The 17,218-nt window shown below is 40.6% G+C and overlaps 2 protein-coding genes across 3 annotated transcripts; one reads left to right on the top strand and one right to left on the bottom strand.

Annotated features, from left to right (window-relative positions):
* Positions 1-4,639: 4,639 nt before the first annotated feature.
* LOC129738843 (nuclear pore complex protein Nup107) lies at positions 4,640-7,889 on the top strand. Of its 2 annotated transcripts, none has more exons than XM_055730149.1 (5): positions 4,640-4,699; positions 4,858-5,113; positions 5,177-6,142; positions 6,330-6,930; positions 6,992-7,889. In XM_055730149.1, exons 2-5 carry the CDS (start codon positions 4,868-4,870, stop codon positions 7,822-7,824), a joined length of 2,646 nt encoding a protein of 881 aa, XP_055586124.1. In that variant the 5' UTR covers positions 4,640-4,699; positions 4,858-4,867; the 3' UTR covers positions 7,825-7,889. The 2 variants fall into 2 exon arrangements, with proteins under 2 accessions (XP_055586124.1, XP_055586123.1); XM_055730148.1 differs by lacking the exon at positions 4,640-4,699 and adding an exon at positions 4,772-4,797.
* Positions 7,890-13,596: 5,707 nt separating this feature from the next.
* On the bottom strand, positions 13,597-15,723 carry LOC129738081 (uncharacterized). The gene is made up of 2 exons (XM_055729266.1): positions 15,437-15,723; positions 13,597-15,373 (listed from the first exon to the last, which is right to left on the bottom strand). Exons 1-2 carry the CDS (start codon positions 15,721-15,723, stop codon positions 13,597-13,599), a joined length of 2,064 nt encoding a protein of 687 aa, XP_055585241.1.
* Positions 15,724-17,218: the final 1,495 nt, after the last annotated feature.

The raw sequence follows: 17,218 nt of genomic DNA, 5'->3' as shown, positions 1-17,218 counted from the left end.
GCCAAACGGGTCGTCCATGTTTATTGTTCGCTATTTTTGCGATATTGTCGTTATTATAAATCGTATTCCGATGAAAATTGGTACACGGTAGTTTTGAGTGACGTGCAATCGATTTGAGGTGTCAAATTTAGTGTAAGGGGCCGGCAAAAGGGGTCGTCCATATTAAATTTTCAGTATCTTAGTGATATTGACGTTTTTATACATCGGATTGGAATAAAAATTTGCACACGGTAGTTTTCAGGTACGGGCAATCGATTTCAGATGTCAAATGTTTTGCCAGGGGTCGACGAAAAGGGTCGTCCATAGAAAATATTTTTTCTCTGTTTTTAGAAATATTGACGTTATTATACAATGGATTACTTTGAAAATTTGCACACGGTAGTTTTAAGGGAAGGGCAATCGATTTCAGATATCAAAGATTGTAAAAGAGGCTACCGAAAGGGGTTTTACTTTTTGGCAATAATTGCGTTGTTATGCAATGATTTAGTCGAAATTTATACACGTGTTTTTTTTTTGAAACGGTCAATTGATTTCTGATTTCAAATTTAGTAGCAGACGACAGACAAAATGATCGTCCATGGAAAATGCTTGGCAATTGACTTTGAAAGCGAGACGGAGTTCGTATGGGATCAGCTAGTTATTATTATAAAAAAAATCAAAAGCCATCAACTTGTATCAAAACTTTGCTGCACATTCGACATTCAAAAAAATGAGCAGTAAATAACAGAATGACACCGAGATATGAAACCTTTCCATTGGTGTATAGAACAGCTGCTTCTAAAAAAGTATTAATTATCATATCTTAGTCAAACATTGTGTACCAACCTTCCGATCACCTCGCAGAGCTCGTATACGTCGTCGAAGAGAATTTCGTCGTCAGCCATGGCGATAACGTCGGTAATGTTGATAGCTGGCGACTTTATTATTCAGCTGAAATTGCACACCACTATGAATGGAAGTAGCACGCCTTTTTGCGAACCCGGCTTTTGTTGTTTTTTTTTCCTCTGCACGTTTGTTATGAACTATATTGCTTTTTCACCTGCAAGCCGGTTGATTACTATTTTTTCTCTGCTTTTCCACAGCACCCTTCCTCGCTATTTGCGCGGCGTTAATTTAGAAATAACAACTATTTTCAATCACCAATCAGAAGACAATGTGAGCTGGTCCGTTGCACTCTTGCACTGCCCATCAATCAACCGAAATTTATTCCCCACTGTAGTAGGATTCTTGTTTCCCCACCCCGAAACACAACTGGCGATGGTTATCTGGTATATCGTATTCGTAGCACACTCGCTTATCACGTTGTGGCGTTCTGTTTGCCCCGGATAAATATTGTATTTTTTCTATGGATGCTTTTGCAGATTCTCGGCTTCGAATTGGTAAAGATCAGACACTGACACGGTTTAATGGTTGTACTGCACCCACACCTCACTAATTGGTTGCAGCCAGCGTTATTTCAAAATGCGCGAAAACAGAAAAGAAAAAAATCCTGGCCCAGGGGTCACGGCAACAAAGTGTAGGGAACTAAACAAAAAAAAAAGAGCACAACACAAAAATATCTTTCCCGACAGAAATGCAAACGAAAACACGCGTCCGATACGGCTGATGAGCTAGCACTTTCGTAATGTTCCCTGGCCCAGGTCAATAACCGATCTTGCGTATTCACTTCAAAGATATTCGAAAGGAAGCTGATCCTGATAGATTGAAGGAAGGAGGCAGGTTCCCTGGGTGCCCTAGTGACCGACACCCGCGGTCAGGGGAACAGGTCCTGGTAGCAGGTTCCCTCAGAAGCCGGTGTGTCTGCTCAATTCGGGTCCTTCCGTGACACTGACGGTGGAATCCTGATTTTCTTTCCGCTTTTCCACACCGGTGGGTGGGGCACTCACCGATACTAATGCACTCAAACCGCGACCGTCACTCTTACACTTGTTTACTGCACTCAATCCTGGTAACTCACTTTCCCGTATCCTCGAGTAACACGCAACTTTTTGGGGTGAGTGTCCTTGTGGAGATTTTCTGACCCAGATGAAGGACGCTTTTCCACGCTCACTCAGCCCAGTTCACTAATACTGTTTCGATTTTTTAACCCTCTAGACTGGTCTTGTCAAATTAGAGCACCTACTAATGGCCACCAGTAAATCGTATTTTTTCAATTAATTTCACTAGTTTGCAACTTCTGCCTCAACGATAAATCAGGAAATTTACCACAAAATCTATTCAACTGCCAGTGGTGCTCTTTCTGGAGCCACAAACTTTATTTGACTACCGATGATACACCGGAGGGTGGGGCGTTTTCGACCCTGGAAAAGAGCTTCACAGAAGCTGGCAATAGGTCCAGGATCAATACACCAATCCTGTAGATCCGAGACCAAGATTCTTGGCCTGTCGATCGATGTCTCAACTCTTCCAAACTGCAGCTATCCCTAACGATTATACGTAGGGAACACAATGGCGATTTGGCCTTTGGCGAAATTTTAGCACAATCGTTAACTTCTTGCAAATGATAAACACTCAAGCACAATCTTCACAGAATCCTGTAGGATCCGAACAAATCTTCGGCTGAATCCCTTAGGAGTAAACACCAGGAAAGAAACAATTTCACCGTAATCCTAGCAGATTCAACACACTCCACGCTGGACCGAAGTACCTATTGGTTACCTTCTCGCGTTAAGCACCGTACCTGGCCTACACACACCGCAGTTCTGCTCTCGAAAATCAGGAAGAAAACTCCCTCTGCGATGCACTGCTATTCAAGTGTCACTCAGAATCCCTTTGAGCGATGACCGAGAACCTCGCACATCCATCGCCTTTCGCCCAGAGGTCACTCAAGCCGCAGGACCCGCAAAAAATCCTTTGCTGAGTGCCACTCCCACCACCCAAAAAACCACCCGAGACGCCTCAAACAACACTCGCGTAAAATCCAATTCGCACACGCACACCAAGGGCCGATCCACAAATGTTGGGGGATCTCGCTCGGCACGGTGTCAACAACCACTGCTGATGATGTTTACGCGTGAAGCTTCTTTTCCTTTGCCCAGCATCCTCCAATTGGAATCGTGTCACGCTGAATGTCCACCACCCACACGATTCCCGTTACGCACCAGCAGCAGATTTCACCGGATCGTTCAAAAACTCCTACGTTCGGCGATTCGTTCCAGGTTCCGTAACGTACCAGCCGTGATTCTTTGCGTAAACCGCACGAAATCTTCCTAGCTTACTGCAGTGACTTGAACGAATATCTGGATGTAAATAAAAGATCGACGGAATCACACCCCGTACAAGTGCGGCCGAGTGAAACCGCACAATCCAGGCCACCGTTCGGCTGCGTTGGACAAAAGGGGACAGCATCAACAATATTCCAACTGGAAATGTCAAATTCTTGCTTTCTCCATAACCGTCATTCATGATAACACCGCGGCTGCAACACCAGTTCTATCGGTTTGCGTATGGGTGATATTTTACGCAAGCGCATGCGCCCTACGCGCAACTGGTGCTGCCACCTCCAAGCTGATGTCGGAAACTCGATCTGGAAAAGGTTGTTTTCTCGGGAACGACCGATCTAGATAATATTTTCTCATGGAGATGACCACGAGCAGGGATGCCAGGTGTTGAGGATGAAAAATCTGGGCAATTTTGAAAAAAAGTCTGTGTGTGTCTGTGCATAAGGAAAATCACAAATTTGATACTAAACAGAAATTAAATTAGGCGAATCGTGTGAGGGAGGGGGGGGGGGTGTTTGTGCAATGGTGATCGGGTTATTTTCGAGTTGATAACAAACACTGTTTCCTATTACGTACCATGCCGATCTTATTTAAAAAAATAGTTTAATGATTTATTGGTCATACCAAAGAATACAAGCCAGATGTTAGTCTAATCTGCCACTTACATATCAAATCTGATACATTGATATTGATTTTATCTGTCAATTTTGAAAGTCTGTAAAATCTGGGCACTCTCAGCAAAAATCTGGGCAAAATCTGTGTCTGACCAATATCTGGACGAAGGATCAAAAGTCTTGGTTTTACAGACAAATCTGGGCACCTGGCAACCCAGACCACGAGTGCGATTATTTGAATTTCATTCAAATTGACAGATTTGAACCCTTTTTCTGAAAAATAACGAACTCGAATCTAAAATTTTACACACTGTTAAGTTTCAATTCAATATCCCGAATTCGGAATTCCTATTAAAAATGCATGTTACACAATCAATTTTAAGAATCGGGAATTCTGTTAAATTCAAAACATCAGATTTCAGATTCAGATTTCATATTCATGCAGATCTAAGATTCAGATTTAAGAATCAGATTTCAGAATTCAGATTCAGAATTAAGATTCAGAATTCAGATTCAAAATTCAGATTCAGAATTCACATTCAGAATTCAGATTCAGAATTCAGATTCAGATTTCAGATTCAGAATTCAGATTCAGAATTCAGGTTCAGATTCAGAATACAGAATTCAGGTTCAGATTCAGAATACAGAATTCAGATTAAGAATTGAGATTCAGATTCCCGATTCAGATTTCAGACTTCAGAATTCATATGTCAGATTATCAGATTTCTAAAATAGCATATGGGACATTTTGTGAATTGATGCAACGAAATCCATTGAATTTTCAGTAAAATTTGATTCAGTGTGTTTACTAGCTTTTTGAACTTAAGTTAAGCGAGCGTTTACTGCAAACAATTTCTGGCCACCGTAAGTATACAGATTACTATTTACAAGTGAAATAACTTATAATTTTCAGTAAAATACCGGTGCTGTGTGCAACTGTTGTTTTAGGTTATGTTTAATAGGTTCAAATCTGCCCGGAAACAAGTTTAAAATTATTCATATTAAGCTTACTTTATTAACAGCAAAAAAGCCATGAGTCAACTGGAACGTTCCCTGCTGCTGCTGGACGAAACGGCAGTTAAATCCAGAAGAGGTCTCCTGAGAGCAAAAGATCCCCGGGACTACCGGCATCTGGACGAATCCGAAGCTCCAGCAGTTGATGCCTCCATGGATTTCGATATGTCCCTAACGGTGGGGCCTCACGAAATTCGCACCTTTATGTTGGATAGCCACCAGCAAAATCTCTCCGGTAGTCGGATGAGCTTGGCAGGGAGCCAGGTTTGTTTTGATTTTTGATTTGATTTTTATTTGATGAAAATAATCTCGTTTGATTGCTTTTAGGTCAGCACCACCGGAATAAACGTGCGCAGTCAAACGGAAGGCCTTTTCGTAGGGTTTCTGGAGGTTTTGCAGCGACGTTCTTCCGAAGCTGAGGTCTTCGAGACGGTGGAAGATTTGATCGAAACCCTGGACGAAGCGTTAGCCGGAATTGAAAAGATAACGACCCATGCCGCGTTTGGCCGAGAACGAAAGATTGTGGCTGAAGAAAGCTGGCTAAATGTGGAAAGGGATACCTGGAAGTTGTTGTTTGCTCTGTATAAAGACCGTCTCGTAGTTCAGAAAGACGATCTGGAGCTAGATGATTTGCCACTGGTGAACAGTGAGCGAGCCGTTGTGGAGCACCTGTATGCTGCCAATGCCAATTTGCGCGAGTATCAGCTAATTGTGGATTGGCTAGAGCAAACAGCTCTGGAACAAAATCGGATGCAAATCGGTCATTTCACAGATCGAACGATAGCTTGGGAAAATACTTTGCACCAATTGCAGAACGTGGGTCTAACGGCGTTTGGCAGCTCTAGAGAGATTGTCAAAAGTCTGGATCCAGATGCTCCGACCCGGGAACGACGCCCACTGCACGATTTAGACGTAGAAGATCAGGCCCGATTGGCCAGGCAACTTTTTCAGGAAATTCGTTTCGGTCGTATCGAGGAAGCTCAGAGATTGTGCGAACATTGTGGCCAATCATGGAGGGCTGCTATTTTGGAAGGTTGGCGTTTGCATCACGATCCCAACTATGAACCGACGGTGGGAACTTCCGGTTCGGCCTTGACCAGTAACATCAAACAGGCCATCGAGGGGAACCCACGCAGGGACCTTTGGAAAAAGCTTTCCTGGAAGATGGCAGAAAGTAGGGAGATTGACGAGTACACTCGAGCCATGGTTGGTTCTTTCTGCGGGAACCTGGAGGCACTTTTGGCTGTCCTCGGAGATCACAGCTGGGCCGATGTTCTGTGGGCCTATTTGAAGGTTTGTTAAAACTAATTATTTTCTACATATTATTTCATTTTAAAACCTGTGAACCCAGGAGCTGTTTTCCAATAGTTTTTTTAATATATTCTTATTAGAAAATATAGTTTTTATCCTTGAATTTTGACCATTTCCAATTAATATCTAGAAAAGTGTCCTAACCACAACAATACAAATGTCATTGCAGGTCCAAATCGATATACGCGTTGAAAGCGAAATCAGATCCCATTGCGTCAAAAGCTATCTACCGATGCCGGAAAAATACTGGAACAGCAAAATGACGCTGGAACAGATCTTCGAAGAACTGGGAGCGCACCGCAATCCTCGGATTCGCGCCACAGCCCAGGAGGTGGATCGCGTTATCCAGAAGCACCTGATCCTGGACGATATTGCCGAATTAATGCGGCAGGTCGACGGTTGGTTGAACGATTCTAGCTTCCAGTTGACACCCCAGATGGTTCGGTTCCTAACGCATCTGGTGATGTTTATGCGCCAGATTCGGAAACAATTCCAGGAGGATATCGGGGATCGGGTGATCAAACGCTACGTGGAATGTTTAATCAAGCACGGAGAGCCTCAGCTAGTAGCATTCTACACGGCCGCTTTGCCGGCCAGCCTGCAGCTGCTAATGTATTCCAACTTTTTGGAAACCATTGTGGAAACTCAAGCTCGTAAACGTGCCCTCGAGGAAGCCTATCAATTTGGTTTGGACGTTCCGGCGATTACGGTCTACACGGTTGAAAAATGTCGCAGCAAAGAAGATGACTCAGATGCTAAACCGCAGGAAGGTATGCCAAACTGCATTTTAATCAGTTTACTCTTATCTAAACTTGTTGAACATTCTTGCAGGTGACATCAGTCCACTGGATCAGTCTAAAATATCTTCGCTAGAGTGGTTGGTGTTTTATTCCGAACAACGTGGTGAGCTGCTGTGGCAAACCAACGCCCTTATTCGATCCTTCCTGGCTAAACGTAACGTAGAGGCAGCCCGCAAGGCATTCTCGGTAGTGCCTGCCGATACAATTCAGCAGATTATCAACAATTACGGCTCCAAGGATGATCTTCCGCACAAGGAGGAGGCCAGCATCAAGGAATATCTCTGCCATCAGACCTATCTGGCAGCGATCGATGGGTACAACGATTGGGTAGAGTATTACTACAATATGAAACCGAAACCTCCCCAACTGGTCAAATCCAGCAACTTTACCGAGCGTGTTGCTTCCGAGCACCGAGAGCAAACCTACCGTATGGATTTGGAACGTTGGCATGCACAGTTGCAGGAACAGACCACGGTCACCAGAGATTTGCTGTACAACATTTTACTGTTCCCGGATAAGGGCTGGCTAATCGATCCGGAAGACACCAACGATACTTTGAAGGCGGCTTATGAATCGGGCTGCAACGAGGAAGAATGGCAGCACCGGGCCGTGCAACTGGAAAATTTGCGAAAGCTTTGCATTCCCGATGTGGTGTTGCTGCTGCACCAAATTTTCACCCTTTCCGGACGGTACAGTGAAAGTTTGCAGCTCGCTGATGTTATCGGTTCGGAACAGCGGCAACTCTATGCGGTGTACTCGAAGCACAAGCTGGCGGAGGTTATGACCAAGATAGCCGAATCATCGCTGGCGCTCATGAACGAAAAGATGGATCCTTTCGTGGGGGAGGCAGCGAAGAAAAATTAGATAGTATTCCTCAATGATAAGCGCATTTCGATAGCTGTGAGTGAATAAATGTTTTTCCATTTGAAGTGAAGTTGTGAATGATTCAAACCCGAAGTTCCTAATATTCAGCACAATTCGCGCAGTGCCAGATAAATTTAGAAATTCGTGATCGAGAAAAGAGTAGGAGTCTGGAATCGCGAAAAATTTCTGAAATGCATTTGGTATTGGTTAAACATCTACAAACGTCGGCTGCTATTGGTCAAGAATCAGCGCAATCAATACGGTAAGTGTAAATGTTAAATTAAATTTTGTATTAACACCTACACATACACCTACAAGTTATGAAAATTGATGATAAATTTAACCATGTCGATTTGGAACTGCTTTCGAGTTCCAAAGTTCATTGGGTCTCTGCGATAGTAGAAATTAAGTGATGAGCGATCAGGAAAATGTCAATGACCTAGGGGTTTGTTGCCCAAAGGTTCGCAAATGAACAGGTTGATTGAGCAGATATGAATGGATTCGATATGACAGTTATGAAACCGTGGAACCCAATCTATCTGGTGATAAACGCCCTAGAAGCAACAAGTCATCTGTTGTCCTTTCCGTTATTGGTGAAATTTTGAAATTCAGAAAGACCCCGGCTTGAAGATCTGATGTATTGCACATCTGGTTGAAAATTGTTGAGTCAAAAAAATGAAGGGCATCAATATAGAAGAAAAAGAATGTATTTTAAATAATCTATTTTGTATTTTTTTGTAAAACTGAACAGAACAGGTACATCGTACATCTATAATTTTCTCAAACATAATAAATGATAAATATTAACAAAATCGTTGGTTTTGGTAGGGAGTTTTCGTTTCCCGTTATAGTTTTGGACATCTACAAATAACAATATTTAAAAATCCTAAAAAAGCTTAGCTTTCCAGAATCGCACAATAAATCTAGAGTTTGTTTTAATTATGTCGTATGAACCACTTGATGTATTACGAGAAAATTGATGTTGAACTTTCGAATAACAATTTTAATTTTTTATTTTAGACTGTTTGTCAGCCTTCACGGCCGCTATTCGCAAAACTGTTCCATATGCATTTTCATCATGTTTTCAGTTTTTCTCAAAAATCGTTTTAATATAAGTTCCTCAATGTAAACTACTTTCATAACTTGGTTCCCAACATATATGCAAACATATCAAGTCATGTTTGTCCATATAAAATACACATGCAAAGCGTCTCATATGTATGTCGATTTTTACAGAATACTTTAAAATTGCTCCTCTAATTTACGTTAACTTTACAAATATTCATAAAATGTGTGCGACAAAATAAGCATTCATTGAAGTTAGGAAAGTTTTAGTATATAAAATAAAGTTTTTATAAAGTAAAGTCAAAAATAACATTTTTCAAAAGTTTTACAAGCTAAGTTTAGCCTAATGGATGAATTCCAGCTGAATCATTTTGACTTTTTTCTTCTAACAGCCAACAACTACATTTTTCAACTGTTGCGCATAACGTAAAACCCATCCCCACAGAGTAAGAAAATGAAATAGAAAGACAATCGTATATGTGTGATGCGAGTCGAGTTCAAAAATGTCATTCAATATTGGCATTGCTGCCTGATTGATGGATGGAACGATATTGACTGAAATTTAACAGCCATGCTTTAAACTAATTAATCAATTTTTTTTTGTCATAAATCGAGAACAGACTTAAAATTTCAAATCTTGGAAACAAATAAGAAACCAAGTTTCAGAAAATAAGTTTAAGTCTTGCAATTCGAGACTCTAGCTGCATCTCTCATTCTATAGCGGTTTCTATTGATTTATATTGTAATATGATTTAAAATAATTTTTACAAAACAAAAACATTATTAATAGAACACAATTTTTGGATTTTAGTCAGATATGAAAGTACAGGCCCCTTTCGTTTTTGGCAACACGCTCGAGAACGTTGTGTTGCCAAGATCGAACCGAGCCAAAATCGATCGGTATTTTTCATCAACTTTTTTTCTACCTATTCATAAAAATAAACCATTGCTTTTATTATTAACTCAATTTTTTTTTTGATAATTTTTACTAGTTTTTTGTTATGTTTTATCATGATTTAGACACAGTTATAACTTTTTTTTATGTTTAGAATGTTTGTTTGTTATTTTTATAATTTTTGTTATTGTCATATTGCATCTTTTTTTTTAGATATTTTTTAGTTTCTATTGTTTTGTTTATATTTGTTTTTGAGTTTTGTACGTTTTTCGTAATTTTTGAGTGCTTTATATATTTTTTTCGAATTTTTGTTCTTGTTGTTATATTTTATCAACATTCAAGAACGTAAAAACGTATTCATGGTGTTTGTCAAATTATATTGGTCTTGTTATAGCGAAAACTATATGATAATGTCGTTCCAAAAAACCGTTTAAAGGATGTCCACGATGAAATTGCCACACTAAGAAATTGCTCTAACTTTTTAATCGTTAAGTAGAATTTAATGAAAATTTGGGTGGATTTTGTTCATAGTGCATCCGCTCTTTCGAAGCTGCGCTGCTGCCATCTGGGGTAGTACGATGTAGCGTGAGCAACATTCTGGGTGAACGATAAATTATAGACAACTTTACATTGCTTCGAGTTAAGTTTTCATAAATCCAAAAGATTTTGAAAAAAAAACACTCCTTTGAAAATTTGGAGTTTGTTTTAAAGTAAATTTAAATAAATAAGCCTGGTAGGAGAGTCAATTCTATCTGATAGTTCCATTTTAAAAAAAAGTCAGTCGGTCAGAGAAAACTAACATGGGGCCGTTCAGATACCACCTGGACAACTTAGGGGGGAGGAGGGGGTATGAAAATGTCCACGGAGAGGGGGGTAGGGGTTTGAGTAGTAACCACGTGGACATACTTACTTTCAAAACATTTTCTAAAGGTGAATAAATATTAAGACGTTTTAATCAAAATCTTAAAATTGCAAAGTTTTCCAGTTTAAGTTTAAGCAACTAGTAGCCACTTGAAAGCAAGCTATAAATATGATAATTTTGAAATTAATAATAATTATAATTATTACAAATTAGATTTAAAAAAACTATTTCAAATCTGTCCACGTGGACATACGGGGAGGTAGGCAGGGGTTTGCCAAATGTCCACGGAGGGGGAGGAGGGGATCAAAAATCTCATTTTTCTGTCCATGTGGTATCTGAACGGCCCCTATGTGAATCAATCTTTTCGTCCATTTTCTTAACTTTTAATTTTTGCCAATAATCTATATTTTTTATCATATCTTCATATTAAACTTTATGCGATTCTCGTTGGTCTATATAAAAGAACGATTTTCTCGTTGTTACTTTAAACTATAACTATTGGATTTGGTTTAGTTGTTACATTTAATAAATACGTTATATAAAAATTTAAATAGTTTCAGCCTAAGACAGTCCCCCTTATTCTGCGCCGCGCGTGAGGTGACGATAGTCGAGTCACCCGATTCCAGTAGTCACTTTAGGTGAGAAACGTCTTTTAGAATTAACTTTTTGAGTTATTATCCTAATCTAGTAGTCACCGTGAGTGACAAATCGTATGCTCTGTCACATCGGTTTCGGGAATAAGGTGACAAGACTCACGCGACTCCGACTCGACTCGACTACTTTCAATAAAATTTTCAATAAAATTTTCCAAAAAAAAAAATGAGGTCATGAGGTCCGATAAAAATACAAAACATTTTATAACCCTTGAACGATGGCAATTGAAAAGCATTTAAGTAAACTTGAATTGTGTAGGATATAATTTTTTTTCATGTCAACCACCATCAAATATAAAAATCCGCTTTCCAGCTATTAAGTTATTACGCCTGATTGTATGCAGCTGCAGAAGGAAACCTAATAGAAAATAGCAAAAATTTATGTTTTTCGAATAAAAAATTCTACCTTACCAATTGTTGGGTCTTTCCCAAATTTTAAAGGAACGTTAATTGACTACTCTGACTACTGCAATTGCAAAAGTGCATTTGGCTCGAGTTTTCATTCAAAAATATGTGAAATACTCAGAATAGTTTTTGGAGTAGTAAAAAATTGACCTTTTTTATGTCGATTTGCGATGCTTCACGGTACATACACATTTTCTCCTATAGCTCACAATATTCTCTGAACCTTCTACTCCAAATCTGTATCCGTCATTTTCTGAAAATCCTAACCAAATCAAAGAAAATAATGATTTATTAGAAGCTAGTATTTCCACCCGTTTGTTTACATTTTCTTGCACACACACGAGCTGTCAAAAATTAGCTTCGAAATCGCGAATTGTTTACATCCTGCAAATTTTTGCAGTCCTGTGATCAAAACTCGTGAAAATGGAGTCGGAAGAACAGCTCGTGCGTGATAAAATCTTGCGCATTCATTGCGAGAACAAGGGTCTCTCGGATCGTTCCATCGCTAAAACGTTGGGAATCGCGCATTCCACGGTGTCGCGAGTGATAAGGCGGTTCGAGGAACGACTAACCCCCGATCGGAAGCTCAGAAGTGAAGGAAAAAATATTCCGTACAACACCAAAAATCACAACAACGTAGTTGGGGCCTTCAACCGAAACCCGAACGCCTCCGTTCAGGATGTGGCTAGGAAGCTGAACCTAGCCGAAGTTTTGTCCAGAAGACCAAAACCACGGCTGGGCTTCGAACGTTCGAGGTACAAAATGCTCCTAATCGCGACGCGAAGCAGAACAAGTCCGCCAAAACCCGTGTCAGGAAGTTGCACCTCAACATGCTGACGAAAGTTGAATGCTGCATCATGGACGACGAAACATATGTAAAGGCCGACTTCAAACAGACCCCGGCAACCTGTTTTTCACGGCCAAGGATAAGTTACGCGTTCTGGAGCATGTCCGCACTCAGAAGATGTCCAAATTTGCGAATAAATTCCTGGTTTGGCAAGCCATCTGCACATGCGGGAAGCGCAGTGCACCTTTCGTGACCCAGGACACGATGAACGGACAGGTGTACATGAAAGAGTGCCGCCAGAAGCGGGTGCTTCCTCTCCTGAAGGTCCCAACGTCCCAACAATCTTCTGGCCGGATTTGGCCTCACTCCACTTCCCCAAGGACGTGCTGAAGTGGTATGCGGACAATAAGGTCAATTTCGTCATGTCATATTATACCATGAGCATTTTGTATTTTTTTTTGAATCGTAGGTTCTACGAAACATTTTATGTACTGACCTTAAAGTCTGGAATTGTCTGGAAGAAAAGTTAAAAGTCTGGACGTCTGGGAACCTGAAAAAATGTCTGGCAGAAGTTCAAAAAGTCTGGTAGATCCAGAAAAAATCTGGAAGTCATTTATAAAAAAAAAGTTTAAAATTTCGAAAATACCAGGGAACAACGAAAGGAAAAGTTGTGAGATGTTTTATAAAATCAAGAATTTCGACGAATTTTTTGGAGATTTCATCCTCTCCCCCCTCTCCATCCGTAGATCCGCGCATGCTTACAGATCAACGAATATTGTTCATGTCGAGAACCGTTCTCTGGCTCGAAAACCTTCTCCTGGTTCGATAACCCGTTTGCTAACTGTACTAGATGTGAACAGTATTCACTGGAGATCTTATATTCCGTCTTTATGCATCGCAAGACAAGTGGTGTATGAAAGGTCTAACTGTAACTAAACTCTAACCGAGAAGTCTGTCCACACAACAGTTAAGTTTATTTGTTCCTCCTCAATATTTTAAATAATCAGTCAATTTTTTGTGAATTTAAATTCAGTGTTCCGAAAATATTCCAATGACTGAAGTTATGAAAATCTAAACATTTTTACAAGAGAAAACATTTCCAAATCTACTCCACACTTTCCAATTGAATCGAGCCTCTAGCCTCTTCCGATCGCCTAGCTGGTTGGTATCTACTGGATCTGTGGCCGATAGCACATCGATTTCTGGTGCTCCACTTGTGAACCGCTAACTCCATCAAAAATACCAAAAACGCTAGCGCATTAAGTCCTGCGTAGAAGAAAAAAACATTCCTCCAAACACCCAAATCGAAACGTTTGGCCCCCGGATGCATGCCCTGGTTCGGATTGGCTCGATTCTTGGCGATCATGTACAGCGTTCCCTTGAACTGAATCTTATTCAGCTGATGCGCTACAATACCGGTCTCGACACACCGAACGGTAATCTCGTTGAGCGGTTCCAGCAACGGGGAAACCTTCGGCAGAGCCATTGCGGTGTAGAACTCGAAAATATGTTCGTTGATCACGTGGATCAAGCTCTGCATTTGCTCATTGTCGAAAAACCGCGCTCTCACGGTTTCGGTACGTAGATCGTGGATCAGCACGGCCGATGCTTTGGTGGTTAGCATTTCGGTTATCAGGGTTGCCCCGGTTACGTTTTTGCCAGCAATCGAAGCTTCTTGGTAGAGTTTCTGGTGTAGAACGTCCATTGAGAAGGGTTTTTGTTGAAGCGATGGTCGCAGAAAATCACCATAGGCAACGGGAATCTTGAGGAAAAGTTTGGAATCGAGTAACTCTTCGAGGGTTTGCAGATCATCTACACGATCATCTCGGATGTTGAGTCGTTTGATGATGACAGCTTGCCATATGGAGTACGAAATCAGGGTGTAGATCATGATCCCGCACAGCACAAGTCTAGCGTGAAGGTTCTTGGGGAGCCTTGTGGACACGGCTAGGGTCACTGATAATGTGTACATTAGCGCACCGGAGTAGGAATGTTGATGCCGGTCCACTAGCTTCAGCAACAGCGGAAAAACTGCAGCAATTGTGAAATTGACGGCATAGAATGACCAAGTGAAGATGTTAAAGAACACGCGATCTTTGCTGCGCGACTGGTAGTAGTTCTTCGGTACGATAAACACCAACTTGGTCGTGGTTAGCTGCCGCAGATATTGAAGGTTCTGGATGTTGTAGCTGTGAATGATTCGTGAGTTGGCTGCCAGATCTATGCGGTTTGTTCTAATAAGCTCCAAAGAGCCTCCCACGGATCCGTTTGGATATACGAAACCAGTTGATAGTTGACCTGGTAGAATGACATACTCGATGGTACTGTTTAGGTACTGCCGGATGATTTCAACGATTTCTCCATCAAGGTATTCGTAGCGCACGATTCTTCCATCGCTCCCGTACAAAGGCATCGACATTTGCTCTACATCCCCAATGGCCACTCGCAATCTGTAACCCTGAAGGTTGCGAATTCGTTGCTTGAAAAATTGTTCGACCCAGAGCACGTGATGTTTTACCGCAGCCAGTGAATGCACAACTTCACATCTGATGTTTCTTTTGCCGATCATCCCCGGTTCTGTTAGAAAAGGATTCAGCAGACATATTTCAGCGGTGATATTACGCCGGTTGATAATCAACATGTTCGGAATTCCGTACTGTAACCAGGTTAGCTTGAAGATATCTACAATTTGCTGCGGCTCGAGATCGAGGCCGACCAGAATGAGCCGAGCTAGAGGATTTGCGATCGCCATAGTTGGAATCAAATACTGTGTGAAGATTTCGTACGTTCCTCGACTCAGAAAAGTTTCTACCTTCGAGTATGCATTGATGTCTTTTCCAAACGCAGGATCCTGCTGTTTCCGATGCGTCTGTCGGATGAACCTAAGGAAAAATTGTTAGAAATTAAGAGTTTATGAAAAGAACCCTCTTAATAGCAATTCTTACTCTTTCAGTTTGTAGAGTATTAACGGTTTCTTGATGCCGTCCAGGGCGCACTGCAACGAAGCGAACATTGGATCCTGAGTGCTATCCATCGTTTCGATCGCTATCAAATAGTGGAATCTATCGATTAACCGACCCACGATGTCGACGTAGATTCGATTAGCTTGGAACTTGCAGAAAGCCTGCGGTTCCACGATGTTGAAATCGGCAGCACTCGATGGAACAGAACCGAAACCTGCTATCAGTAGCAAAACCACCGCCGCGTGGTCAGTTCCAGATAATAGATGCATTGTCGGGATCAGTTTAAAAACACAATCAAAGTGGACGGCAATTTTATATCATTTTTTTTCTTAGAAGAGATATAATGCGTGGGTATTATAGTGATATACCCATAAATTATGCATGGAATACAATATTATAATGTTTAAACACGCATTTGATCAGGTGCGATTGTTTACATTCGGGAATAATGTTCTCGGAGGACAATCCTCCATTTTCTACTATTGTTAAGCTAATTGAGCAGCTTTTGTTGTGAATCGTTTTCTATTACAAATCGTTTAATAGTATTGTTACACAAGTTTTTTCATCGAAACTTTGAAAGGATTAAACACCTGATAAGGCACCTTTGAACGATATTTGCAGTTTAGGGTGGCTCGAGAAATCCACGTATTCCGGAATCATAATCTTGGGGCTGAATTTTTTCTTGGCTTGCCATAAGACCCCAAACCAATTTTCAGTTCATTTGATCAACTCTTATCGTAAGATGAATATGATACAAGTTAATAGAAAAAGGAACAGAAAAGAGGGTATGCTGTATGAATTCCCAATAGCCCCCTTTTACCCGTGCTTTAAAGAAATTGTCAAAAGAGAACGAGCTCTTACCGGTATACATTTGCCCTTGAATTAAACTGTTTTCTCTTAACTTCTATCATCTTACGGTCTTCCAGAGCATGTGTGAAAATAGGTCTAACTTCAAAACAAAAATTGCTAGAACGAATAGTGTCATAATTTCATACTTATTTTAACGTGGCCCAAAACCAAAACCCAGCGAAAAAAAACGAATTAAACGGAGAACGTCGACAAAACAAAATAATGCTATTGATCTGAGAACAAATAAAATTTTGTTTGCTTTCAATCAATTTACATTTGCTACAAACAAAATTTTGCCGGAAACAATAAAACAAATTCCCTGATTAAAAAATATTTTATTCAAAAATTGCATCTTTTTTTGATTAACTATTTTTCTGAAGCAAAATCATTCAAATGAAAATAAAGTTCATTTCAACAAAAGAATTCTTCGATTCATTTTTTTTTGTTTTTCTACTTTCAATGTACGTTTTTCTCTTTGCCTGAAGGAACAATTTCAGCTCCCAAAATTTTGATTCCGGAACCTATCGGTTGGTTGTGCTCCACCCCAGTAGATACAAATTGACGTTGGGTACACAAGCATATAGGAGATTGAATTATTCTGTTTTAATTCTGATAAAATCTATCACGTTTATGGAAAATAAGGGAACGTATCCAGGCCAACATCAGTGATGGAAATTTTTGTGTGTTAATGGCTACCGGTCACTATAACTTAGGGTATTCGATGTATGGGAAAAAAATCATCATCGAATTAGAGAACGGACCAATATTGAAGATTGGCTCAACAAACTGACCAGTGCAAAATTTCTGCCCAATTGGACTTGATTTAGATTTAGGTAAGCATCAGAGCGCTCAAAGAGGTTTATCGCACTCTTGTTGTCACAGCGAACCGGAATTGCCATAGTCGTCCCAGTCTAC

Source organism: Uranotaenia lowii, chromosome 1 (assembly GCF_029784155.1).
Source record: "Uranotaenia lowii strain MFRU-FL chromosome 1, ASM2978415v1, whole genome shotgun sequence".
In the NCBI taxonomy this organism is placed as follows: Eukaryota; Metazoa; Arthropoda; class Insecta; order Diptera; family Culicidae; genus Uranotaenia; species Uranotaenia lowii.
Note: the sequence above shows the minus strand (reverse complement) of the source record. Positions and strands in the feature narration are given on the sequence as shown.